The sequence below is a fragment of the Hippocampus bargibanti genome, linkage group LG12 (assembly GCF_051943395.1).
Source record: "Hippocampus bargibanti isolate YZ-2025 linkage group LG12, ASM5194339v1, whole genome shotgun sequence".
NCBI lineage: Eukaryota > Metazoa > Chordata > Actinopteri > Syngnathiformes > Syngnathidae > Hippocampus > Hippocampus bargibanti.
In genome coordinates, this window is record NC_142745.1 from 4,054,470 (window position 1) to 4,079,990 (window position 25,521).

A 25,521-nucleotide genomic window follows, 5' to 3' on the forward strand; every position below is an offset into this window, starting at 1 on the left:
ACGGAGCTTTGTCGCCCTCTTCTGCCTCTTTTTGGTGCTACACGAAATTTTCAGACCAAACAAAGTACAGCAAAATGCATTGATGTGATGGAAGGACTGCTACAATGTGTCCTTTTTTCGGTCAGAGGCGTTCCTTCAGTTACGTCACGTACGGACTCGTCACCAACTCAAAAACAAGACTCGGAAGCGAGTCTTACAAGGTGAAATGTAGCTATATGCGGTGGAATCTTATTAAAATACGCTCAGTAGAAGTCATTTGAAGCCATTTTACAAATTATGGACACAACTTGTCCGGAGACGTCTGTTATCCCTTAAGCTTCACTGTCATGTACCTTATTCGGTTACTTTGCATTAGATTGGAGACAGAGAGAGGGAGTGAGAAAGTGAAATAACTCTTCAAAGATCCCTAAAAAGAGAGAAATAATTATGTCACGTGATGTCCTCCAGCAGTTCTCCATTTTATGGCCATGAGAGATAATGTCTTTATGACGGCAAAGCCGCAGCAGGGAGCTCCACAGCAACAAATGAGGTATAGCCATTCAGAAATATAAACCCTGACATATCAAAACCTGGTTTCATGCAACCTTTTCAAAATGTACTGTATTTTACAATGTCCGCGCTCTACTTAGCCGTAAAGAATTCAACAGATATGTGTCAATCATTTTCTTTCTATGACCATTTTTTCACTGCCATTTCAGAATTTATTCAAAAAAGCATGGCGTGTAGTGGCATTCCCGAATTTGTTCAGGTTTTGTTTTTTTCTTGCGGGTGGGGGGTGGGTGCGTTTCAAGCTACGGTCAGACTTCTAGAAATGTTTTTCCCACCCATGAGGGAGCAGCATTTACCTTTTGTACAGCCGCCCCCATTTCAAGCTCAGATAACTCCAGATTCATATAACTTACATGGTACATGGGGAAAGTTGTTAGGATTGCACAACTGTCCATGTTTTTATGTTCCTGGTGTGTTTATTATTTTGCTTTGTGTTGACTATTGAATGGCTTTGTTACAGCTGCAGCTATTATGAAAGCGCTATATAAATTAGGATGTATTGTATTGTATTTTATTGTATTTTATTGTATTTTACTGTATTGTATTGTATTGTATTGTATTGTATTGAGGACTACGTAACATTCAATACAACACAATACAATATAATGAGGAGTCCACCTGGTCCAAGGCCTCGTCTATTTTCGGTTACATTTGCCGATGTTGCGATTTATAAAACAGCAACAAAAAAAAACATGATGAAGTAGGAAGTATGCTGAAAGCACGATCCAAATTAAACCTCACCCCACCATGGCGATTTAGTGAAGGGCTTTGCTGTTTTATTAAAATAGCTTATTTTACAAGGCCACGTCTATTTTCAGTTACATTTGCCGATGTTACGATTTATATAACAGCAAAAAAACATGATGAAGTAGGAAGTATGTTGTAAGCACGATCCAAATTAAACCTCACCCCACCATGGCGATTTAGTGAAGGGCTTTGCTGTTTTATTAAAATAGCTTATTTTACGCCCTTTTCAAACCATCTATTTTCTTTCACTAAGATTTTAACCTCATTGTCGTCAAATGAGTGGTTGCTAGCTTTTAGGTGCATATGTACTGCAGATTGAGGCCCACTAGTATTATCCCTGCGATGTTGATAAAGTCTTTTTTTAGAGAACGTATTTAGTCTCCCCAATGTATTGCTCTTTACAATCTTCATTTTTACAATGAAAATAAAGGTGTGCCCATTTTTACACTGAGCGGATGTGCACACAAAATGTTGTAGCATCACCGCCCGATGATTTCTAGGAAGCAAACGAGAGAGGAGGCCCCGTAGAGAACAAAATCCAAACGGTTGGAAATTCATCCCTTGCGCTGCGGTGAACCTTGTCGCCTGGCTTGGGTCAGAGCTGCAAGCTTGTTAGTGAGCGTAGTCTTTGATGAAGCTTCTGCCCTAATGAGGGCCGCTAAACTGTGCCCACTGAACCAAGACTCCAACTGAGACTTCCCGTTTGCCTTCCCTCTCTTTCACTCTCATTCTCCGTAAAGGCCAAAGGACATCATTTTTCATTTCTTACAACAGTCAGAAATTACAAGCAGCAAATGGTGCGTTCTGTCGCTAGCGTTAGCGCTTACCCATGGGGTAAATTTGAGCAATAAGATCGGGGCAAGTTGGGACACAATTTATTGGTGTATTTTGGCTACGGAGCAACGTAATAAATGTAAGCCCCGACTGTTTGGAAGTGTACATGAATAGTCTCAGACCACATTTACTACCCCCACCACCATCTCCTTTTCTTATTTTCTTATGAGAATTTTTCAAAGGCAAATAGTGCACACCAGTTTCAAACAGCAAGTTTGTGCAAAATATTGTTTTAAACAAGACAAAGCACAGAGCAGAGCTCATTGAAACAAAAATAAGAAGAAAAAAAAAATGTTTCTTTTTGTAGCATTCTCCCCATTTCTTTCGCACAGTCCAGTAAAGCAGAAGCAATAAAATCTGACACTATTCGCCATGATCCCCGCGAGCTCTGCATTCGATCAAATGTTTCCATCTGAACCCCAACTTTTCCCAATGGTGAAAAGGTTACATGAAGCAAACATAAACAATTAAAATAAAACTTTCGCTGTAGAAGATCAAACATATGATATGACATAGTCAGGAGCTACACATGCTGATGTCAATGTCATTTAAAAACAACAACACAAGAAGTGCAGGTTAGGATGTGACAGATGAGGAATGATACGGGAAAGCGAGTGGGAGTGAGATGTTTTTATGACTTCAGAGCAATGGATAAGGGTTCTTGGAATTAAAACACACACACATGCACCCATAACTCAAGTATTTCCTCTATCATGAAACTAAAGGAGAACCCATATGAGGATAAAAGCGGATTGGAGAATGGATGGACTGGACAAAAAAAAAACATATTTACTTTATCGTCAATTATTTCAATTTTAGGACTCAAACTACGCAAGTTTATGATTGGGTTGTGTCAAATCTTAAGATTTAAAGATTGAGAAATCACGTTTTCATACACGTTAAGTTTCAGAAATTTGAAATCAGTATATTTTCGGACTCGCGACTCTGTGGTGCGTGTTAAAATAATATGAGTGTTATAAAAGTGTAAATTAGAAGTAAATAAAACGCAAAAATACTTTCATTTTTTATCTATACATTCAATTAGCTATATAAAAAATATATTTTTTTTGTTTCACCTTACAAATGAACTATATTGTGTCAATACTTTATAAAGTGAGTACTGTGGTCAAAATCGGGAGTCTCCCGACCAAATCGTGAGGCTTAACATGTATGTTTTACGTAAGTCACAAATAAATAAAACCTGCAGCTCATCTGTGATAAATACACTCAGATTGAAAAAATATGTATTTTTATTGGCAAATAAATGCGAATACTGGAATTCAAATCACATAAAAAAAAAGTCTGCGGGGCCTCTTGTCACTAAAATTCCTGGATTCGTTTCCTGTTTTCGTCTTGACACGCGAACGGACATTTCACTGCAAAATGGACACTCTAACCCTCCACTTTTAGTCAAATGTCATGATTAATCGTTACATTTCTAATTGTCACTGAGGTGAAGTTATAAACAATATTGGTCATCCAGAGAGCAGATGTGACACATTGGATATGGTTCGAATTCACCAGGTCAATAAAAACAAAAGACCGTTGAAGTTGATCGGATCTTGCATTGAAGTTAGAGCGCCCCCAAGAGGCGAATATGTTTTAATGCAGGAAAAAAATGATCGTGACCCACAATTTACAGTGATCAGAAATGCGTGTTTAAAGGACAACCGACGTCTCCGGACAAGTTGTGTACATAATTTGTAAAATAGCTTCAAATGACTGAGCGTATTTTACAAAGATTCCACCGCATATAGCTATATTTTACCTTTTAAGACTTGCGCTGAATATTCAGGAAGTTTTGTTTTTGAGTTGGTGACGAGTCCTCACGTCACGGAGGGAACGCCCCTGAATGAGAAAGCGACACACAATGTATTTTGGGTACTTTGTTTGGTCTGAAAACTTTGTGTTGATGGCGAAATTAGAAGGAAAACACATAAATAACGCAATGGTGAATCATTGTGTGTTGCACCAATACTACTATTTGATATGCACTGACACAAATTCCCAGCAGACAAATGATCCCATTTTCAACGGAGCTTGGGCGCCATTTTCTGTTGTAGTGTTGATGGCGAAATTAGAAGGGAAACACATAAATAACGTGATGGTGAATCATTGTGTGTTGCACCAAGACTACTATTTGATATGCGCTGACAGCAATTCAGAACTTTTGTAATCATATTCATAACTGGATGAGTAACAGGAAAGCATGTTCTCCGAATCTGAATCCATTGTTTTGATTCTCGAGCAAGGACCTTCTGAAACTGGCCACTTCCGGTTTCAATTCGAAGTACTTTTTAGACACTTTAAGTCACAGGTGTCAAACTCAAGGCCCGCGGGCCAAATCTGGCCGGCCACATCATTTTTTTCGGCCCGCGAAAGCAAATCAAACTTATAAAAAAATAAATAAATATATATATAAAATATAAAAGTCATTATTCTTGACTTCAGATTTGAAAATGAGTTATTCATTAATTTGCTGTGTGCTCTATATGTAATATTTGAAGGGATTTAAACATTCTAATGGGTTCCCCAAATTCATAACGGCCCTCGAGAGGAAACCATAACTACAATATGGCCCGCGGCAAAAAATGACTTTGACACCCCTGCTTTAAGTCATTTTTATTGGTGTTTTCCATTTGACTAAAAATACCATCCTGCGTGTTTTGTGTATTTTCGATGCTAGAAAACGTTTTTCTGATGTCAGTTAGGAAACAAAAAAGTGGTGTCGGTTGTCCTTTAAATCCAAGACAGATACTATTAAGATAACGTAATAAACGTCCCAAAAAAAATAATGTCAAATGTAGGAATCCGATTTAAAAAAAAAAAAGGGGAACATGGAATGAAGAAGTATTGTTCTTTGTAATAAAAAAATAATAATTTCCAAGTTCTAAATTAGTACAAAGGTCTTACTAAACTGCAACAATTGTTTTTGTTAAAAAAAAAAAAAAACATCTGACCAGCACATCATTGTCCTGAAAAATAGGTCCCCTCTCGACTATGCGTCTGGAGATGCCTTTTGATTTTGTCAGAGCGACTGAAGCACTTTCCGCACACGGGGCAGCTGTACGGCTTCTCCCCCGTGTGGATCCTCATGTGCACTTTGAGGTGAGCCATTTGGGTGAATCCCTTGCCGCAGATCTGGCAGCGGAAGGGTTTTTCCCCAGTGTGGCTGCGCTGGTGTTCCTGTAATCGTCCGGCGGAGCTGCAACACTTTCCGCAAACGCCGCAGCGGTACGGTTTCTCCCGCGTGTGCACTTGCACGTGGACGTGCAAGTGTCCGATGTGACTGAAGGCCTCTCCGCAAACCTTGCAAGAGAAGGATGACATGTGGCCTTGTAGCGGGGATTTCTGATGTGGGCACTCGGCAGCGTTGGCTCCTTGGTTGCGCATATGACAAGTCGGTTTTGCCACGGGTTCGTCTCCCTTGGCGCCGACCATCTGCCCTCCGTTTTCCACCCCTATGATGTCAATGTTGTTGTCGTTGGGGCAGTTTGGGTTGACCGGCGCCAGGGGCTGTCCGCTGTTATTGGAGGAAACGGAGGCCGGGTGGCCGCTTCCACTCTCCGACTTCACGTGCCTCGAAGGGCCGTGAGAGTCGGGATCCTGCTCTCTGTTCTCCACACCTTGATTCTGGGCTAAGGCGGACGTGTGAGGGCCATCCTGCACATACTCATTTGCGACATGCGCCGGTGAGAACATGTTTTCTGAAGCGCTGCAAGAACCGTGGAGCTCCCCTTGGTTGACCGGAAGATCTTGCTTCTCCTTGACTTGGATTGGAATACGCTCTTGATGCCCCATGCTCGGACTCCACTCGCGTCGCGGATGCTCGGCGTTTTCCAGCAAAGGCATTGACGGACGGTCTGAGGACACAATCAACCGAGCCCAAAGTTAATCAGATTAATATAAATGATTAATCGTGACAGGGCCCAACAGCAAATTTCAACTCATTCACTGCCAGACCTGTGGGCAAAAAGTGTCCACTCCAATGCCAGGGTTTTTGTCATTTTCACTCAAATTCCAGGGCCTACAAAACATTCAGTTTTAGAACTAAATAAACATTCAATGCAGCGTAAGAAACCTTAGACCCCCTTCTTTCATCAGAAAAAAAATACTTAATTCCTAAGTTATATGAGTCTGGAGTAATATGAGGTGCAAGTGGGGGGGTGGCTGTACAAAAGGCAAATGCTTCCACCTTGTGGTAGAGAAAAGCATTGCTAGAGGTCTGATCAGCGCTTTATTGGCACCCCCCAAGAAAATGGGGAATGGCGCTTTATGTCATATTTTCAATTTGCAAATGGCATTTAATGAGTTAATCTTTGTGTGCCTAGCATATTTTTCATCCTGATTTTTAAAAATGAACGTCTTTTGTTTCTGGTACATTGGGTTATTGAGATATTGAATTTTCATTACAGTAAAGTCTCGTTATATCGATATCGGCTATATCGATAGTACTGCTTATTACGATACTATTTCTATGAACGCAAGGAGAAAATTTACATGCCGCAGGATCGGATATATCGATAAATATTGCTAAACACATGACTTATATTATGAGTTATATTTGATAACTACTAAACTATTATTATGAAAACCTGATGTATTACAGAAAGAAATGGGAGGCTGCATGAACAAAAATAATAATGCCAACATATTGTAAACTGATTTAAGAATATGTTACACTCATTGTTTTACAACAGTCAAGACATTAGAAATGTCCAGGTTATGGATAGTACCTTTACCTTTTTGCATCTAGCTGTTTTTTTTTCATTTGCTTGCTTTATACTCAGTGCCAAGAGCTTTATGGGTGGGGATCTCTTTTTATATCATGCCTCAGAATATTTTTATCCATCCTTATTTTTTATTCATCGTATTCCCGGGGAATTGAATCGATCACAATCTGACTGCTGCAGTTTTGTTTAGATTACCCGCACAACAAACACAAAACTTGGACCAACTCCTCGTGGTTACAGTTATATAAATGTCTCATTACACTGTATTGTTCTTGTCACTGTCCACACTCTTATTAGTATTCTGAAAATGGAGGCTGTAAGTTATACATACTGACTGGTACTTTCTGACCAGAGTATGGGAACAGTGTTTGGGTAACTACAGTTATGTAGCTCTTCCGCGCAAATAAAGAAATAAACAAGCATTCGTGTAATGCAACGAAGAAACGATCAAGTAGGTTTGTAGTGGCGAGCAAGTTCACTCAAGAACAAAGGTTGCTAACGCGCTAGCCACTCTACAACAACAACGGCAGCAATACTGCTGCTAACGTTAACTATCATCTGTTGCCTCGTTGCTTGTTTATTGTGTAGGTGGTTTTATTTTATTTTCCTATTTGGACATCTAGCACCCAACGTTAAACAACTCAAGTTTTCGGATTAGGAAATAAATCGTGCAGATGTTAGCTTTTATTGGCGCTAACCTGGCCATATTTCAATTCCAGCATCTCGCAGCCTGCGTCTCAAATGGTCGTTCTCCCGCTCTCGGATGGCTATTTCCTCTTGGTACTCCAAAATTGTGTCCTCGACAGACTTGTAGATCTCTTGGGCAGCAAGCATGAGCCGCTCGGTCAAGAAGACGTTCAAAAATTGCAGTTTGGTCATCGTACTGGGCTACGCGGAGAATGGCTCGTTCTCCCACCATCCAAAAAAAGGATGAGACGCTCAAGTCACGTGACAATCGCCAATCGTTTCTTCCTTCAGCTCTCGTCTGTTTAGTTTACTTTTGGCCATACCTCAGGTTGGAATACAGTTATTAGTGTAATCTTTGACAGTTAAAAAACTTTAAAACATGCATGGAAGTGATTGCGTGAATACAGTCGTTTTTTAAATCTACAGTAATCCTTATCATTAATATTGCACTATAATGTACTGTAAACGGCATCCATTATCAATGTGTGCACAAGGAAGTGTTAGCTTGAAAGTGCTACAGTATAAGTGAACGTATTTTTTATATATTGGTGTTTCTTTCATGGTCACAAGATTATAATTTCTAATTTAATAGACAAATGATATACAGTAATTGTCGTTTTTTTATCGTGGCAGAGTAATGAACCTCCCGATCGATAGATGGCGCTAGAAATTATTGAGTGAAGTGCTTAGGGCGGAAGTGACGTATTTCTAGGCCTACACGTGCAAGTGCATATGGTGTCTGCTGCTTCACGTTGGCACAGTCAACCTTAGTTCAAGATGAAACGACCGAGTAAGTCGAGATTTTTATTCATGTTCGACTTACAAGCAAATATACAATTACAACACCCTTGCTTGCTACTTAAAATGTTTTTCTCATTTTATCAGAGCTAAAGAAAGCGAGTAAGCGAGTGTCATGTGCTAAACGGTACAAAATTCAAAAGAAGGTAAGATCAAGATTTCTTTAAATAGTTTCCTAGGTTTACGCGTCCTCTTTCTCTTTAACTGTGTTTTTCTAGGTCCGAGAGCACAACAGAAAGTTAAAAAAAGAGGCAAAGAAGAAAGGGCCGGGCAAACGACCGAAGAAAGATCCAGGAGTGCCAAGTAGTGCTCCGTTTAGGGAGGAAGTCTTGCGGGAGGCTGAGCAGAGGAGACTCCAGGTTCGTATAGGAAGGCGTTTGATCTCTCATTCAATGTTCATAGTCGCACGTTTAACCCACTAAAACGCTTGTCTTATTACTGATTGTCACCTTAAATAAAATATCATCATTGTGGGAATATTAAAGTCTTTCTGGAACTGATAATTTCCAGTTTATTCTTTTTTTGTTATATAAGTCTACCACCCTCACACGTTTATTTGCTGAGATGTTGAATCCGGGTTTAGAAGCACTGTACTGAGGGGACAAAACTAACTAGTGTTATTTTTAGCATGCAAATGTCAACAAATGGAGTTCTGTCTCATTAATAATAGATCTAGTAGTGTGCTGAATTTTCAAGGGAAAAAGTAGTGTGTCAAATAATGAAAGGGCTTGCTCCATAGATCTTCTCTGGCATGCTGATGATGATCGAAAAGGTGGGAGAGTTTTTAATAATTTCCCTGTGATCTCAGATTGAAGAGGAGAAAGAGAGACAAAAACAAGCAGCAAAAGTCGAGCGCACTAAGAAGAGGAAACAAGAAAAGACTAAAAAAGAAAAAGAACCCAAAGCCAAAAAAGCATGTGAGGTAACGAAAAAAAAACAGTGAAATTTGGATTCAGATGTATGTATATGTATATTTTAAATTCATTCACTGCTATTTGTCACTTTATTGAAGGATAAGACTGCAAAGTATCCAGAAAGAAAGAATGCGGAATTAAGGAAATCTCAAAAGTTTCAGTGTGCTGAACTGAATAAGGTAACAACATTCATGACTGTTTTTCCCAGTGGTTTTCTTTGATCTCATGGTATCATTTCCCACTCTTCAGGTCATCGATGCATCTCATGTTATATTAGAAGTTTTGGATGCACGCGATCCACTTGGCTGCAGGTGTCCACAGCTGGAGGAGCTGGTGCTCCAAAAGGAAGGCAACAAGAAACTGCTTTTTGTTTTAAACAAAATAGGTACATTGGCAAGATTCTGAACTGCGTTACTTTGTGTGTTAGGCTCACATTATTGGCACGCACTGAAATTGAGTGGTCTGTTTGTATTTTGCCCTAGACTTGGTGCCAAGAGAAAATGTGGAGCAGTGGATTCAGAAGTTAGAGCAGGAGTTCCCAGTTGTGGCCTTCAAAGCGTCGACGCAAGCTCAATGTGAAAAACCGGTAGGGGGCATAATACATTTAAACGCGGACTCTCTTCAAAAAAAAAAAATGTAACATACTTTGTCAGGTTTGTATAATAGTTTAACTCATTCACCGCCAGACAATGTGGAAAAATGCGTCCACTCCAATGCCATGGTTTTTGTCATTTTCACTCAAATTGCAGGACCAACAGAATATTGAGTTTTAGGACGAGATAAACATTCAATAAAGTGTTAGAAACCTTAGACTCTCTTCTTTCATCAGGAAAAAAAGTATTAATCCTTAAGTTATATGGGTCTGGAGTTATCTGAGCTTGAAATTGGGGTGCTGTCCAAAATACAATTCAATACATACATATTGGTTTATATAGCGCTTTCGCAACAGTTGAAGCTTGATCAAAGCGCTTACATGGACAAAAGGCAAATGCTGCCCCCTCGTGGAAGAGAAAAAAAACATTGCCAGAGGTCTGACTAGTGCTTTATCGACACCTTCCGCAAGAAAAAGCCAAACCCGACCAAATTCGGGAATGTCGCTACACGTCACACTTTTCAATTCCCGGATAAATTCGGGAATGGCAGTGAGCCAGTTAATGATATCCCACCGTGATTAAAAATAGCAACCGTGTCAACTTTTACCGCAACATGGCAGCCTAATATGATTTTAAATATTACTTTTTAAAATATATATAATTTAGAGCACAGCGGAATCATATGCATTGAAGTTCAATGGAGGTCTGAGAAGGTTCGACGACTTGTGTGGTGTTGTTCCGAACTGGTTACAACCTCCGACAGTAACGCTCAAACCACCCAATGACGTAGCTCGGCTCTGTGCTCAGCTTAATTTGTGTGTTTGTGAACAAGTGTTTGATGGGAGATTGTTCAACTATGCTTGGATTATGATTATTATGTCCATAACTTTATTTTCTTCATGTCATCCACACTGTGGCTTGTGATTAAATCTCAATCAGAATGGGAAGAAGAGGAAATTCAGGATCAAGGTCTCTATTCATCAAGTCGAAAATGGTTCCAAAGGAGGTGCCTGCTTTGGAAGCACTCTTCTGAATGAGCTGCTCTCACATTACGCCGCTGGCATGGAGGAGGGCACTCGTCTTAGAGTTGGCGTAGTTGGTAAGATGCTTATGACTGCCAATACCCAAGTTGTGTTTTTTTTTAGGGGGGGGGGGGGGGAACGCAGGGATTTTGAATCACACCTGACAAGTACAGTGATACCTCGGTTTACGAACCCCTTTGTGTATGAACTTTTCGGTTTACAAACGTTACATTTGTGAAAATGTTACCTTGGCATACAAACTATTTTTGGGATACACACGGGGCTGCCACAATGAGTGATGTGTCGAGAGAGTGAGAAAACACACACACACACACACACACGAAAGGGCGACGACAGTGCTTGAAACTAAAAACAAAAGTGAAAATAACAAAAGTGAAATGCTGAGAAAATGGATAGAAAAGAGTGAAATTTGAACTCGTTTCATCTGTTATAGTTCAAAAGCAGAGTGTAGACTGGAAGGTTAAAATATACCATCAATCAGGCGCCACAAATACCCGCACAAGCCATCTGTACACTTGATGCAAAAAGCTATCAACCCAGCTAAACAGAACACAATTGATGAGGAACTAGATAAAATTATCGCAGAGAAAGCAACTTCACTCAGATATCGTCAAGAGGCAACCTGGAAGTTCGTCATCCATTGATGATTTCAAGGCTAGCCACGGACGGTTCGAGAACTTTAAGCGTCGTACAGGGATTCATAGTGTCATTCGTCTTGGTGAGGCAGCCAGTTCTGACGATAAAGCTGCCAAAGCTTACAAGCAATCATTCCTCAAAATGGCCACAACGACCATCACAAAGGTAAATAAAACGACTTTATTATAAAGTACAGTTTATCTCTTTTTACAATTACAATACCATAGCACATTTATTATACGTAAAATAAGGTATATTTCATGTAGTTTTAAGGCTTAGATGGGGACCTGGGAACGGATTATTCTCATTTTAATGGTTTCCTATGGGAAATTATTTTTTGGGATACACATTTTTCGCCTTACACACTCTGTCTGGGAACCAATTAAGTTCGTAAGACACGGGATCACTGTATTTCACGTTTCATGGTGAAAACTAGTTTATAATTGGCGGCCATTTAAATTGGTTGAAACGGAAATGACACACCTTCAATTTGCGTTTTGCAATAAAATTGGGCACGGCCGTGTTCGGGTACAAATCAAGAAATGCTTAAAATTACACTTTGATGAATTATTTCCATCCAGGCTTTCCGAATGTGGGGAAGAGCAGCCTCATCAATAATCTGAAGGGAAGTCTTGCATGCATCGCTGGTACCAAAAGAGGCATCACAAAGTGAGTTACGGCGCAATGTACACCAACATTGCTCATTGAACCATTTCCAATTTGGATTAAGAATCTTCACCTGAAGCCTGATTTAGTTTTTTTGTTTTTTTTTTTCCTGTCAGATCCATGCAGGAGGTGCGACTGTCGCATAATGTGAACTTGGTTGATAGTCCGGGAATCTTGGCCTGTCCATCCAACCCGGCGTCCACCATGGCTCTGAGGAGCCTGCAAGTGGAAGACGGCCAGGAGACCGTGCAGGAGGCTGTTAGGACTTTGCTCAAACAGTGTAACACAACTCAGGTCACTTGCTTACTATCCTGTAGAGCACAGGTGTCAAAGTCAAGGCCCGCGGGCCAAATCCGGCCCGCCGCATCATTTTTTTCGGCCCGCGAAAGCAAATCAAACTTGTTGCATTCCATGATGATTGCTGAAATCTGAGCCAAAATGTCATATTTTTGGATGTCAACCACAATAAAAGTCATTATTCTTGACTTCAGATTTGAAAACGAGTTATTCATTAATTTTCTGTGTGCTCTATATGTAATATTTGAAGGGATTTAAACATTCTAATGGGTTCCCCAAATTCATAACGGCCCTCGAGAGGAAACCATAACTACAATGTGGCCCGCGGCAAAAATGACTTTGACACCCCTGCTGTAGAGTAATCCGAATACAATCCTTTTGTTAAAAAGTCACCCTCAAACCTTTGGTTGGCGTTTCAGATCATACTTCAATACAATATCGCCGACTACAGAAACGCCACGGAATTTCTCAACCTATTGGCCAAAAAACGGGGCTTCTTGCAAAAGGGCGGAACCGCGAATTTGGCGCTGGCTGCTTCAGTGTTTCTGGATGATTGGACCGGGTGAGCTTTTGAAACTTTTTAATGATTATTATGATGAATGACAGAGCAAAAAAGTGTGGAAATGAGGACAAAAACATACAGCAGAGATTTCACAATGAAGACCGTTAATCCAACTCTGATCCAAACACTGCACCACACTGACAAAATGTCGTGTGAGCGATGCAAGTGCAATTGTCAAGGCGCGTCCATGTTTTGATTTCTAACAGAGCCAAGCTGAGCTACTACTGCAAGGCCACGGACGAACACAGCCCCCCTGCCTACGTAACGGACGACGTCGTCGCCGACATGTGGAGCAACCTGGATCGGCAAAAACTGCAAAGCGCCAACCAGAGCACTCTGACAAGTACGAGGATCAGCTCTCACGTACAAAATGCACATTTCGGGCGAAGGTTCTGTGTCATGGGACAGAAACGCAAGTCTGGATTCACCCATGAAGACTTCTAATCCACGCTGTTGATGTTTTTTTTTCTTTTCTCTTTGAAGGTATAAAATTCCCAACACAATCCGGCAGCATAAACTTTACATCCAATGGTCCCACTAAAGGTCAGCTGGTGGTCAGTGACCTCACCGAAGAAAGAAATGGTGGTGGGTCTGTTGAGGATGACGTGAAAGAGAAAGAGGACCAAGAAGAGGTTGAGGTGGTGGACAACGAGGAGGAGGAGGACAAAGAAGAGGTACTCCACGTGGCTAATGTTGCAAATTTGTTTTAGAAGTCTGAGGTTTCACCTTAGCATGGAAATGAGGACAGAAACGCAAGTCTGGATTCACCCATGAAGACTTCTAATCCAACTCTGATCCTGTTTGGTGAACCAGCTTCTAAAGACAGTCATCTTTCCACCTCTTAGTTTTTTTTTTTTTTTGTGTTTTTATTTCCTCACAGCCTGAACAGACGGCAACAAATGCAGAAGAACAAGAGAACATATCACCCAAAGGTACGTTTTGTTTCTAACTCCCGATATTTCATTCACCAACGTGACCAAACGTCCACTAAAGAGCCGAATGGCATTTTCTTTCCAGAAAAAACAGTCCAGTTCAAGTCGGAGACCATCGAAATCGGCTCCTCCGTAGCGGGAGCAGAAGATGCCTACGATTTCAACGCATATTTTAAATGAACTTTACTCGCTCGATGCAAATTTGCAAGCGTTTTATGATCAATAGTCCAAAAATGTGTGTGTATATATATCCACCTCTCAGATTTGATAATCATGCCCTGTATGATGCAATCCATTTTGTATATAGATGCCACTCATCGAATAAACCAGTTCCTTCTGCAGCCCAATTCAATTCATTTGTTTTGCCTGAGATCCCTTTCACACAACAAAACAAAACTCTTAGTTTCGGTCACCAAAAACTCAAAATCGATACAGTACTTTTACAAAAATGCATTTAATGGACAAAAGAAAATCCATTAGTACCAGCCTGGAATACTCAAACCAACGTGTGCGTGTGGTTACTTAGTGGTTTGCATGTAACAGCTCACCATGATAAATGGCTATTTCCATACAATGTGTTGGTAGTCATTATGTAGCGCAAGAAATATGTACAACTTGTGGAAAGTAACACAGTTGGTTAATGTTGACAATGAAAATGGAGTACAGTACTGTGTCCTATACTTAATACTTGGACACGGCAAGTTTTGAGTATTTTAGCTTACTATGAAATGTGGCAAACAATGAAAACAAATAGTGTGGTTGTGATTTCAAAACAGATGCTCCCCTACTTACGAACTTTCAAGTTACGAACAACGGTACATACGGACATGTTTGCGGGTATGTCAAAAGGTTTTTGGACTGAGATGCTGTAAGTGAGATTTCGTATTGCGCGTCTTCCCAGAGTAGTGCTTTTTTTTCCACAGCTAATACCGACATGAGGTGCTGTGAGAGCTCACCCAGCAACCACCCCGCATCCGGCTTTCCCTGCCTAGTTTGTTGCAGTATATATTTTATTAAAATGTGTATTTTTCATGACAAACAAATACAGGTTACTTCTACAAGCCTTAAAGGACAACCGACACCATTTTTTTTGTTTCCTAACCGACATCAGAAAAACGTTTTATAGCATCTAAAATACCCAAAACACGCAGTTTGATATTTTTTAGTCAAATGCAAAACACCAATAAAAATGACTTAAAGCACAGGTGTCAAAGTCAAGGCCCGCGGGCCAAATCCGGCCCGCCACATCATTTTTTTCGGTCCACGAAAGCAAATCAAACTTGTGAAATTCCATGATGCTTGCTAAAATCTGAACCAAAATTTCATATTTTTGGATGTAAACCACAATAACAGTCATTATTCTTGACTTCAGATTTGAAAACTAGTTATTAATTTTTTGTGCGCTCTATATGTAATATGTGGAGGGGATTTAACATTCTAATGGCTTCCCCAAATTCATAACGGCCCTCGAGAGGAAACCATAACTACAATGTGGCCCGCGGCAAAAAATTACTTTGACACCCCTGACTTAAAGTGTCCCAAAACTACTTCAAAATGACCTCGGGATGGTGAGTTTCAGAAGGTCCTGCCCCCTTGTTCATGACGTCACGCCAACGCGTCTTGCCTTGCTCGAGAATCAAAACAATGGCTTCAGATTCGGAGAAGATGTTACTCATCCAGTTATGAATATGATTACAATAGTTCTGAAGAGGAAAGCATAAATGTTTGGAATCGATTACAGGAGTGCCGTGGAATCGTTGTAAAATACGCTCAGTAAAAGTCATTTGAAGTGATTTTACAAATCATGGACACAACTTGTCCGGCGGCGTCTGTTGTCCTTTAATATACATTCCATACAAAATATAGCACTGAAGCAACTTACGAACGAATTCACCTTATGAACGACTGTTCGGAACACACCTTGTTCGTAAGTTGGGGAGCGTCTGTAGTGTATCATAGCATAATTGCCAATGTTACTGAAACGATTGAATTGATGGAGCGGGGTTCGTTCTGGTATATTTCAGTCCTGAGAGGTGGATTTGCTCCTGTCGTTTGGGTTGACTTGACCTGCTAAGATGGTTTCACGTTTTCAGTTTTATTCATCCGCCGCGTGTCTCCTCACAGGATGAAATTTTTCCACCGGGTCCGGAATAAACCACCTGTCCCACACGTGGGTAAAGGCGGACGTCCCCCCCCAAGGCTTATAGTGTCCATTCCAGTGAAGGAGTTTAGCTGCTTTGATAAATTGTGACGAGTAGCGGTTTCCGGCGCCTGTCGTGCCTTAAAAACACACACAAAAGTTGTTATTCATTTACAGTAGTGAGTAGTGCCTGACCAAAATGATTTTTTTTTCTAGGCCGATCACCAAATTGGCTGGTACGGTGATACCTCGGTTTACGAAGCCCTTGGCTTACGAACTTTTCGGTTTACGAACGTTAAATTTATGAAAATTTTACCTTGTCATATGACCTATTTTTTGGGATACGCACGGAGCTGCACAGTGAGTGACGTGTCGTTTGCAAACGAGCCCGTTCTAACAAGAAAATGGCAGCCGACTGTTTTGGTCCTCTATTCCCCGCCCCCAGTCTTTGGTTAAAGCCACGTGATTGGTCAAGAACGCAGCAGTGAGGGGGTGGGGGTTACAGACAGAGAGAGTGAGGCCGTTCTCCCAAAAACAAAATGGCGTCTTCAGTTAAAGCCACATGATTGGTCAAGAATGCAGCAGTGGGGGGGATTAAACATTAAAGAGACAGGCAGACGACAGAGAGTGAGAAAACACACACACACGAAAAGGAGACGACAGAGCTTGAAACAAAAAAAGGTGAAATGGTGAATGGTCACCTCATCAGTATTACTAATCCTATGTTGCCTAAGCAGGCTGTTGTACGAACGATCCAAATAATACTAGTGGGCCACAATCGGCAGTACATATGCACCTAAAAGCTAGCAACCACTCATTAAGTAAAAGAAGCGATTTTCATAAAACAGCTAAATCCTTCACTATGGTGGGGTGAGGTTCAATTTGGATCGTTCGTACAACAGCCTGCTTAGGCAACATAGGATTAGTAATATATTTTGTGTACTTTTAAGACTTAGAAAATTAGAAAGTAGAAAATCATGTTTTATGGGGACCTGGGAACGGATTATTCTCATTTTAATGGTTTCCTATGGGAAATTAAATTTTGGGATACACACCTTTCGCCTTACGCACTCTGTGTGGGAACCAATTAAGTTCGTAAGCCAAGATATCACTGTACTTGAATAAGCGCTAAATACTGATTCCTTGGCGGTCACTTTGAACTTGAAACCACGTCCCGGATTCAGTCACTTCATGGTACTTACCGAGGTGCCGAACGTGCCACATGGGGTCAAGCGCAGAGTGACGCTTGTAAAACACGATGAGAAGTGGCGGGGTGGTGATACTCCCGGCCAGTGTCTTACTGTACAGGTCGTCCCTGGGGGAAATAAAAGTCATGCAGATGAGTTTGGAGCAAAACAAAAAAAAAGAGTCGCATTGGTGCTGTGCGAAAGACCGACTGTGTGTTGAGCTCCATCCAGTGCTCCAGTTGACCAGTGACGTTCATGTTCTTCCACTCCGTCAAGTTGGCGACGATGACACCCGGGTTGAAAGAGCATGTGTTGGCTCTCATGCCCAGTTTTTTAATCGCTTCTTTTTTAAAATCCAGGAAACCTATATAGTTATTCTTGTGAAGAAGAAAAAAATATATACAGGTAATATTCAACTTACGACCGGCTCGACTTACGACCACCTTATTTTTAAAAATTTTAATTCTACGCCTGGCACCGCAACGCGTTAGCAGGACGGCAACGCGTACGACAATTTTGGCCAGCCAGACAGCATCGCATTCTCGCACAGCAATCGACTGCGTGAACGTACCGGAGGGGGGAGTTTGCGAGTCATTTAGCCTCAGAGCTCTATTCAACATTTTGAATGTGTTTCAACTTACGACCGTTTGGTCGGAACGTAACTCGGTCGTAAGTTGGATGTTACATAGATAGATACATAGCTATCTATCTATCTAGCTAGATCTCTCTCTCTGTATATCGATATTCAAGGGAGTCCGAAAAAATATCGATATAACCGGGACTATCGATATATCCGATATCGATATAACGAGACTTTACCGTATATATATATATATATATATATATATATATATATATATATAGACACACACATACATACATACATACATACATACATACATACATACATAGTTCCATCCATACATCATGTTTTTTAACGTTTTTAACGAACATATTAAGAGTTATTAAGAGTCAAGATAAAGGCTCAACCTAGTACTTAAAAAAAACTAACACAGTTCCTCGTTTGGGATTAAGGCTTCCGACCTAAATAAAGATTCCCCAAGATATCACCAAACGTTTTTGTTTTTTTTAATTGATGGCATTTGAAATATAGTAAGCCATTTATCATCATAAAAGAGCCCGAACTGTGTCTGATTCCACATCTGTCCAATTTTGTATACAGTAATATATTTTGTTCTTGACCCCATAAAAGTTTAAAAAAAAAATCAAATTCACACCACAGTACATTTTGGAAAAGAGTAAAAAGTGCATCTTTTTTTGGTAATTCTCTGCCTGAACATCCTAATGTTGGATTGTAGTAAAAAAACGAAAGATTCTAATGAGTTAAAACACAATGAAACAATTTTCTTGAAAAAAAAAAAACATTCAAAAATCTATATTTTACTCAGAAAAAGATACAGTGAAATGATAACATACATTTTAAAATGCTATCTATCTATTAGCTTTGTATTAGCTAGCTAGCTAGCTTTCTATCTATCCGAGTTAAGTGAACGCTGGCACTGCTCACCCACAAAAAAACGTATCCTGTGACTGTAAAGTGACTTTGAGCGTTTTGAAAAGCGCTTATAAATAACATGCATTATTATTATTATTATTATTATTATTATTACCTGAACTCCTGCCCCTCGAACAATGCCCTTAGTAGATGCAGAATCGCAGTCATCGGAGAATGCGGCTGCATGTCCAGGTTTTAAACTTGATTCATAAAGCTCTTTTATATCCCCTGAGACCAAAATAGAAATACAGTTTGTTTGTTTGTTTGTTTTTCATCAAAGAAAATGAGCTCAGAATATGGATTATGTTGACATGGTCACAATAGATTGTTTTACCTTGCACAATAATATCATCATCCAAATAGATGGCTTTCTGCACCTCGGGTAGGTATAACGGAAGATAATATCTGGCAAAAGTAAGCTGAAAAATAGAACAGATGAACAAACTTTGACTGCAGTAAATTTAAGGAGAGTTTACTTAGGACTGTAAATGTACAAAAAGCCACTTTACCGGTTTTGCAGCGTCGACGGTCTGAGGATTTTTTGCTATCTTGCCAACAAGCAGCTCAGGCTTGAAAAGAACAATCTTATATTTGATGTTTTTTAACCTTGGCACACTCAACCAAGTCCTGTAGGTCAACACAGGTTGATGATAATTCAAACCAAAGTGTGTTTTTTTCTTTCTGCTTTGGTCATAACACCTCAAAATAAGATAAGTGCAACAATATTGGACATTTCCTAGACATCATATTTTAGTCAGCAAGTTATTTAAACTAACAGAGTGCTTCACAGTCTTACTTGAGGTGATCGGCTGTGTCATTCATGGTGACAATTGTGAAGACAACATTGGCTTTCGTGTTTTGGTAGATGCTGTGCATGGCGGCGACAGCAGCGCCGAGCCTCTCCTCAGCAGCTGTCAAAACCACAGGAATCTCATCCCCTTGTCTTTCCAAATCCACCCGAAGATCTCGAGACAATTCCGCCTCAAAGGGAAGAATGGCCCCTGTATCTGTAGGAGAGCATATCGGGGATTTTCTCATCATCTTTAGCTGGTGTACGGAAAAGCATCGATGATTTTTTTATTATTTGTTTCCTTGATGTGCACGTTTAGCAAAATAGGGTAATTCAGCATAATTTCTGCACAGTAGGACGAAATTAACACAACATATGTGGGGGAAATGGAATTGGTTTAAATAAATACTCACTTGTAATTTCTTTGTGTAAAAAGTCACTGAGGCTCAGGAGATTCCGTTGAATTATGATCAGGACAGCCACAGCAAGTAGCACAATGATCACCACGTTAACTAGAAGATATAATCAAGAGCACACGTTTTGAATAAAGCAACTACTTTCAAGTTAGGAAACAAATGTTTTACACGACTGCACGAACCTTTCCTCATCGCTTTTTCCCGTTACTCCGTCGAATTACGATGAATTTTGTTGTGCACACAGAGACGCCCTTGTAGACTTGGTGGTAGGCTAATGCACCTCTAAGACGCTGCAGAATAGACCCATTTTAAAATTTGATCAAAATTATCCGCCAGTGTAGCCTAAAACGTTCATTTTCGAGTGAAAACTCTCATGAGGACCAAACAAATGCCAACGCAACACTTAACATCTGCAATTGCACGACAAATAGTTGCCCACGGCGTGCCTGTTAATAAATGAAATTTATGAAATCGTTACACATCTGAATTCATACAAAATATAACTACAATATCCGCAGTTGTAGTAAATGTGTATTATGGCCATTATATATCATGAATCTGTAATAAAGTTAAGATTTACTGGCTATGATTTGCCGTGCGACTCAGTAAATGGGCTAGGACCTAGCGGCTAGGTCCTAGCCGCTAGGTCCTAGCGCATGTAACGTTAGTACGTCAATATTTGTCTTTCTGACCAAATATGTGTTCATGTTAATGTTTTTAACATAAAATTGTTTTATGGGGGCTCACTGGCCACAGTGGATCTTGCTATGAAAAAAATGACATCCAACTATGTACTTTAACACGGAAATTAAATCGGTCAAGTATAGTGTTATGTCCTGTTTGTAGCAGGCGTTGGTGGTATAGTGGTGAGCATAGCTGCCTTCCAAGCAGTTGACCCGGGTTCGATTCCCGGCCAACGCAAAAGTTTTTGGTTCCGAATGTAAAGTATTAGGTTTATTTGTTGTCACTTTCTTTTTGTCATTTTTCAAGGGTTGGGACATTTGGAATACGAACGAAGGTTGGAGGAATGACAATATCATATGGACGAAACGGTTTCAATATGTGAAACCATTTTGTCCAGTTTCAGGTTTGGACATTGTGGAACTGTGAACAAGTAGTACATTTATTCATTTTTTGATATTAGTTTTAGTATTGGGCTGATGTGAAAACGGTAAAGGGGCAGAAATCGAAAATACGAGTTTATTTATTTATTTCATATTTGCGTGAGTGCTGAAATCCTAGTAGGCGCCTCATACTGAGCATGTTCATCTTTATTACGTTTATGTAAGTGCCTGTTCTGTAGCCACAAGGGGATATAAGCCAGTGTCTTCTTTCTTGTGCCGGTCCCAAGCTCGGATAAATACAGAGGGTTGTATCAGGAAGGGCACCCGACGTAAAAGCTTGGCCAAAACAAACAGGCGATCCCTTGAAGGGAAAAGCCGAAAGGAAAATAAGTGTGCTGTATATTTGATGATCCACACTCCTAACCAGTAGGTGGAGGAAATGCAACATTACAAACGCCAGGTATTTTGGACGAAGAAGAAATGGGTCCTTCTTTATGTGACGTATCATTTCTCGCCGGAAATCATTTTTTTTGCTCAAGCTGCTGAGATACAAGAAGAAATATGCTGTCAATATTTGACTCAATACCCACGCACATGGTAAATTTAACCAAATTTATGCTATTGTGTCACATTACGATCGGGTCTTTGCTTGCTTGCATGGTTGTATTTTCGAATCCAGCGATGCTACTTGTGCTGCTAGCCAAGATTCGTGCTCGACCAAACTAATCAGATGAAAATTGCATGCAATAATTCGATATCATTGGCTCCTGTTTGTCAAATTGCTTAGTTCCAGTAATATTTACGAATATCATAATTTTGTTCAAGTGGTGATAGGGATTGACGACCTGCGTTACTGTTGAGAAGGGTTGGGCAGTGATGTTGAATCGTTTTATTTGTTATAGGATTATAAAGGCCAGAAATTGGCTGAACAGATTATCCAAGAGATAATCATCATCTCTGCGGTAACTATGCAACTTCATGAACAGAACTCGATCAAGCCAGCAGTCCTGTCCTCACCTTATGTGGTTTGTTTGTGCCATTAGGTGATTGGCTTTGTGTATGGTCTCATCATTCAACAATTTGGGTGGACTGTATACATAGTCCTGACTGGATTTGTTGTCTCGTGCATTGTGAGTTTAAAGACTACTGTACTTCCAATTACATGATGCTGGCGTTTAAATGTGCATATATGCTAATATCTCATTTCTTTTGAAGCTGACCCTGCCTCCATGGCCGATGTACAGAAGGAAATCCTCTGCCTTGGCAGCCTGTAATACCAGAAACCAACGCAGAGTCCAGTCAAAAGAAAAAGAAGCATAAATAACTCCAAATCATCTTTCGACTGTTACATCATTGTACATTTGATTTTTTTTGATCTCACAACCCATGTGTCACACTGAAATTCGTGTCAAATAAAATGTGTGTGTGGTCAGAAATCCTCACCAAATTGTGTTAAACTCGGAGGCAGCGTTATGGCATGACTATGCTAAAGGAATATGTTCAGCCATGTGCTGGTCTGTATTACAAGAAAAATGAAGGAAAAAGAATAGTTAAGGGACAATTGTATCACAAATAATTTTATTGTCAATATCTATAATGTGTCTACTTTGTGTATTAAGACAAATGAAAATAAGTCATTAATCTATTCACAATACTCTGGCTCACAAAATAAATTAAACTAAGTACTTGATTACAGCAAGTTACGTGATTACCTTTCAATATAATTGAAGATGTTTGCATAGAGTGTGAAAAATACAAAACTGCAAAATAAGGCTATAAATAATGATATTCTGTTATTTACATGACGTTTTGCATGTGTCAATGCAAAAATTGGCGTAACAAGTACAAATGAGATTCTTTCTGTAGACAAGAAGTGGCACTTGTCATGGCACAAAGCGATCAGGTCAATTCTTTTTCTAAACCTCTTACGCAACCTCCTCAAAGAATTTCAGTTGCCTCACCATCACGGCATAAGCGTGATACTTGTCATCACCCATCTGCTGACGAAGGCACAACTGCAACGACAGACAAAGGAATTAGTAGCATTTATTTTTTTGTCCTTTTGACACATTTTACTGTAGTTCTTCAAATTCATTTGAGACCTTTTTGTACTGAGTATCATGCCGCCAAAATGCGCATGAATTACCAAGAGCATTTTTTTTTTTTAAACATACTTCTCGCTTATCGTCATCCTCCTCCTCCATGATTTCCAGGACTTTGTCCAAGAGCTTGACTCCCAGGCCCTTCACCACATCAGTTCTCAGGAGCTCAATGGACCTCCTGATCTTGGCTGGACCAGACTTAGAGCCTTTACAAATGGAAAATATTCTTAAACACACCACAACGGGGACGATGGCACGGTTTGAACGGAATATCACACCGATGGGGATTTCACTCAGGGAAGAGGTCTCAGATTCCTGTCGAGACTTCCCGTGGAGCACTAAGGTGTCCCTGTACTTCCTGTTAAATTTGAATTCTGGCAACAATGTAGAGCCAAATCCATGTTGATCCACCTCGTTTCCACCAACCATCTGCAAAGTTTGGGTCATCATGTGGACTAAATCTTGCATGTCTTTGGATTCGGCTCTTCTGGAAAACACAAAGGTTTAAAAAATGCATCCAAAAATGAACGTTGTACTTCGAATGAATGAAAGCACGAGGGTGAATTAACGGCCTCACTTTTCCATGCCTTCTCCATCTGCATGCTCCGTGGAGCTTGTGGAAGAACTGGGTTCATCTTCATCGTTTTCCGGCTGAGATGAATCACACCAATGTTTTATTTAACATTTTAGTGTATGGTTTTAAAAATATCCTCACAGTAAAAAGAAACCTCAAGTGTGAATCATACCTTATTGGTGTGCCTTATAAAGTCTGAAAGAGAGTTGGAAACTGGAGTGTTGGCCTCGGAACTGATGATATCGTGAGCTGATCTTTCAGCATCTGGGCGAGAAGCATTTGACAAATGAAAACCAAAATGTGATTTCAATCTTAAAAAAGGAGAACTAAAAAAAGATACAGTGATACCTCAATTTACGAACGCTTTAGCTCACAAACTTCTACAAACATTAAATTTGCGAGAATATAATCTTGGCAGCCGAACTAGCTTTCGGCGGTAGAACCAAACCACACAGCGCCACGGCGGCTGGCGGACTAGTTTTTGTCACCCTCTTTCTTTGAGTGCAGACGTAGTTTGTTATCGAGGATACATTTGCTATTATCGAACCGAAAAATACCCTACCTCAGGCTAGTGTTAAGCCGAAGAGGACACAAAAGAAAATTACGGTCGAGGAGATCATTGAAAAAACACGAACGATCCGTGCGTTTGTGTGACTTAGCGTCCCAGTACGCTAAGTCGACCATCGCTACGTGTGGCTATGGGTGTTTCTGTGTTGTCTAAGCAATGATCTCAGGCAATAGAAGAGGTTAAAAAACTTCTGTTGATTTGGATTAACGAAAAGCAGCTAGCAGGGGACAGTGTGAGTGAGGGTATTATCTTCACTCGGATATCATCAAGAGGCAACTACATCAACGACCATCGCAAAGGTAAATAAAACGACTTTATTATATAGTACAGTTTATTTCTTTAATTACAATAGCACATTTATTATACATAAAATAAGGTATATTTTGCGTAGTTTTAAGGCTTATCCCGTGACTGTAAAGTGTCCTTGAGAGTTTTGAAAGGCGCTTAGAAATAAAATGTATTATTATTATTATTTAGTAGAAAATTATGTTTTATGGGGACCTGGGAACGGATTATTTTGATTTTTAATTGTTTCTTATGGGAAATAAATGTTCGGCAGACAAACTTTTTGCCTTCCACACACTTTCTGGGAACCAATTAAGTTTGTAAACGAAGGTATCACTGTATTAGCATTGTACCAGATTGGCAGGCAATGTCTTTCGAGTGCCTCAGTCGTCTTCTCTCTCTGGCAGATAGAGGACGAGCCTGAAAGTTAACATTTAAGTTTATTATCTGCTTGGATCTGAAGACCGGATACAAGCCCAAACTCAGAACGGTGAGGTGGCTATTTGTGTAAAAATTCTCTGTCAGGACCGGGTAAGAAAAAACGTTAAGCGTTGTTCATTGGAAGGGGAAAAAAAGAAATTTTAGTCATTTAGTCATATGATAGCTGTCCATGATAAGCACTTTGCTTCAGTTGTTGTTAAAGCGCTATATAAATCAATATGTATTGTATTGTACCTTTGGTAGATTAAATAATCCATCTCCACATGATTTAGATGTTTCATCCTGATTTGATTTCTTGCTCTCTGTGCTTCTCTTCCTGGGTTCTAACGACGGTTGGACAGGACGTGGAGGCAGACGTCTGCGACTTATCGTCTAAATGACACATAACAGTCTAGTTCTTGTTCACGTATTTTGAATTGAACTTTCCAGACAAGAATTCATCGACCG

The 25,521-nt window shown here is 40.1% G+C and overlaps 5 protein-coding genes and 3 non-coding genes across 10 annotated transcripts in view; 5 read left to right on the plus strand and 3 right to left on the minus strand.

Moving 5' to 3' along the window:
* Window positions 1–5,070: 5,070 nt before the first annotated feature.
* Window positions 5,071–7,862, minus strand: LOC148890035 (uncharacterized). Its single transcript, XM_089010498.1, has 2 exons — window positions 7,562–7,862; window positions 5,071–5,993 (listed from the first exon to the last, which is right to left on the minus strand). Exons 1-2 carry the CDS (start codon window positions 7,740–7,742, stop codon window positions 5,098–5,100), a joined length of 1,077 nt encoding a protein of 358 aa, XP_088866624.1. The 5' UTR covers window positions 7,743–7,862; the 3' UTR covers window positions 5,071–5,097.
* Window positions 7,863–8,243: 381 nt separating this feature from the next.
* gnl3 (G protein nucleolar 3) lies at window positions 8,244–14,343 on the plus strand. The gene is made up of 15 exons (XM_089011153.1): window positions 8,244–8,340; window positions 8,436–8,494; window positions 8,567–8,707; window positions 9,157–9,270; window positions 9,361–9,441; window positions 9,512–9,647; window positions 9,745–9,848; window positions 10,795–10,954; window positions 12,116–12,203; window positions 12,317–12,494; window positions 12,917–13,059; window positions 13,266–13,402; window positions 13,543–13,733; window positions 13,940–13,991; window positions 14,077–14,343. Exons 1-15 carry the CDS (start codon window positions 8,328–8,330, stop codon window positions 14,169–14,171), a joined length of 1,692 nt encoding a protein of 563 aa, XP_088867279.1. The 5' UTR covers window positions 8,244–8,327; the 3' UTR covers window positions 14,172–14,343.
* Window positions 10,554–10,689, plus strand: LOC148890037 (small nucleolar RNA SNORA47). The gene has a single exon (XR_016116766.1). It is a non-coding gene; the product is annotated as a small nucleolar RNA SNORA47 (small nucleolar RNA).
* Window positions 13,116–13,191, plus strand: LOC148890038 (small nucleolar RNA SNORD19). Its single transcript, XR_016116770.1, has one exon. It is a non-coding gene; the product is annotated as a small nucleolar RNA SNORD19 (small nucleolar RNA).
* A 664-nt stretch (window positions 14,344–15,007) lies between the features above and the next one.
* Window positions 15,008–20,464, minus strand: glt8d1 (glycosyltransferase 8 domain containing 1). Its single transcript, XM_089011157.1, has 9 exons — window positions 20,223–20,464; window positions 20,038–20,136; window positions 19,631–19,841; window positions 19,344–19,461; window positions 19,169–19,253; window positions 18,950–19,062; window positions 17,529–17,695; window positions 17,334–17,446; window positions 15,008–16,271 (listed from the first exon to the last, which is right to left on the minus strand). Exons 1-9 carry the CDS (start codon window positions 20,230–20,232, stop codon window positions 16,087–16,089), a joined length of 1,101 nt encoding a protein of 366 aa, XP_088867283.1. The 5' UTR covers window positions 20,233–20,464; the 3' UTR covers window positions 15,008–16,086.
* Window positions 20,465–20,889: 425 nt separating this feature from the next.
* Window positions 20,890–20,961, plus strand: trnag-ucc (transfer RNA glycine (anticodon UCC)). Its single transcript has one exon. It is a non-coding gene; the product is annotated as a tRNA-Gly (tRNA).
* A 582-nt stretch (window positions 20,962–21,543) lies between these two features.
* Window positions 21,544–22,794, plus strand: spcs1 (signal peptidase complex subunit 1). Its single transcript, XM_089011158.1, is given in 5 exon segments — window positions 21,544–21,701; window positions 22,007–22,066; window positions 22,148–22,234; window positions 22,320–22,352; window positions 22,354–22,794. Coding segments are annotated over 5 exon segments (291 nt in total). The 5' UTR covers window positions 21,544–21,665; the 3' UTR covers window positions 22,429–22,794.
* nek4 (NIMA-related kinase 4) overlaps window positions 22,655–25,521 on the minus strand; it is a 35,602-nt gene continuing 32,735 nt past the window's right edge. For 2 of the 3 annotated variants that reach the window (XM_089011152.1, XM_089011150.1), the window contains 6 exons: window positions 25,309–25,446; window positions 24,987–25,053; window positions 23,953–24,044; window positions 23,784–23,857; window positions 23,279–23,693; window positions 22,655–23,119 (listed from right to left, as the gene is read on the minus strand). In XM_089011152.1, the coding sequence (XP_088867278.1) occupies window positions 23,030–23,119; window positions 23,279–23,693; window positions 23,784–23,857; window positions 23,953–24,044; window positions 24,987–25,053; window positions 25,309–25,446 (876 nt within the window). In that variant the 3' untranslated portion in view covers window positions 22,655–23,029. The remainder of the gene's footprint in view (window positions 23,120–23,278; window positions 23,694–23,783; window positions 23,858–23,952; window positions 24,045–24,986; window positions 25,054–25,308; window positions 25,447–25,521) is intronic. The other variant, XM_089011151.1, reaches the window with a different exon arrangement.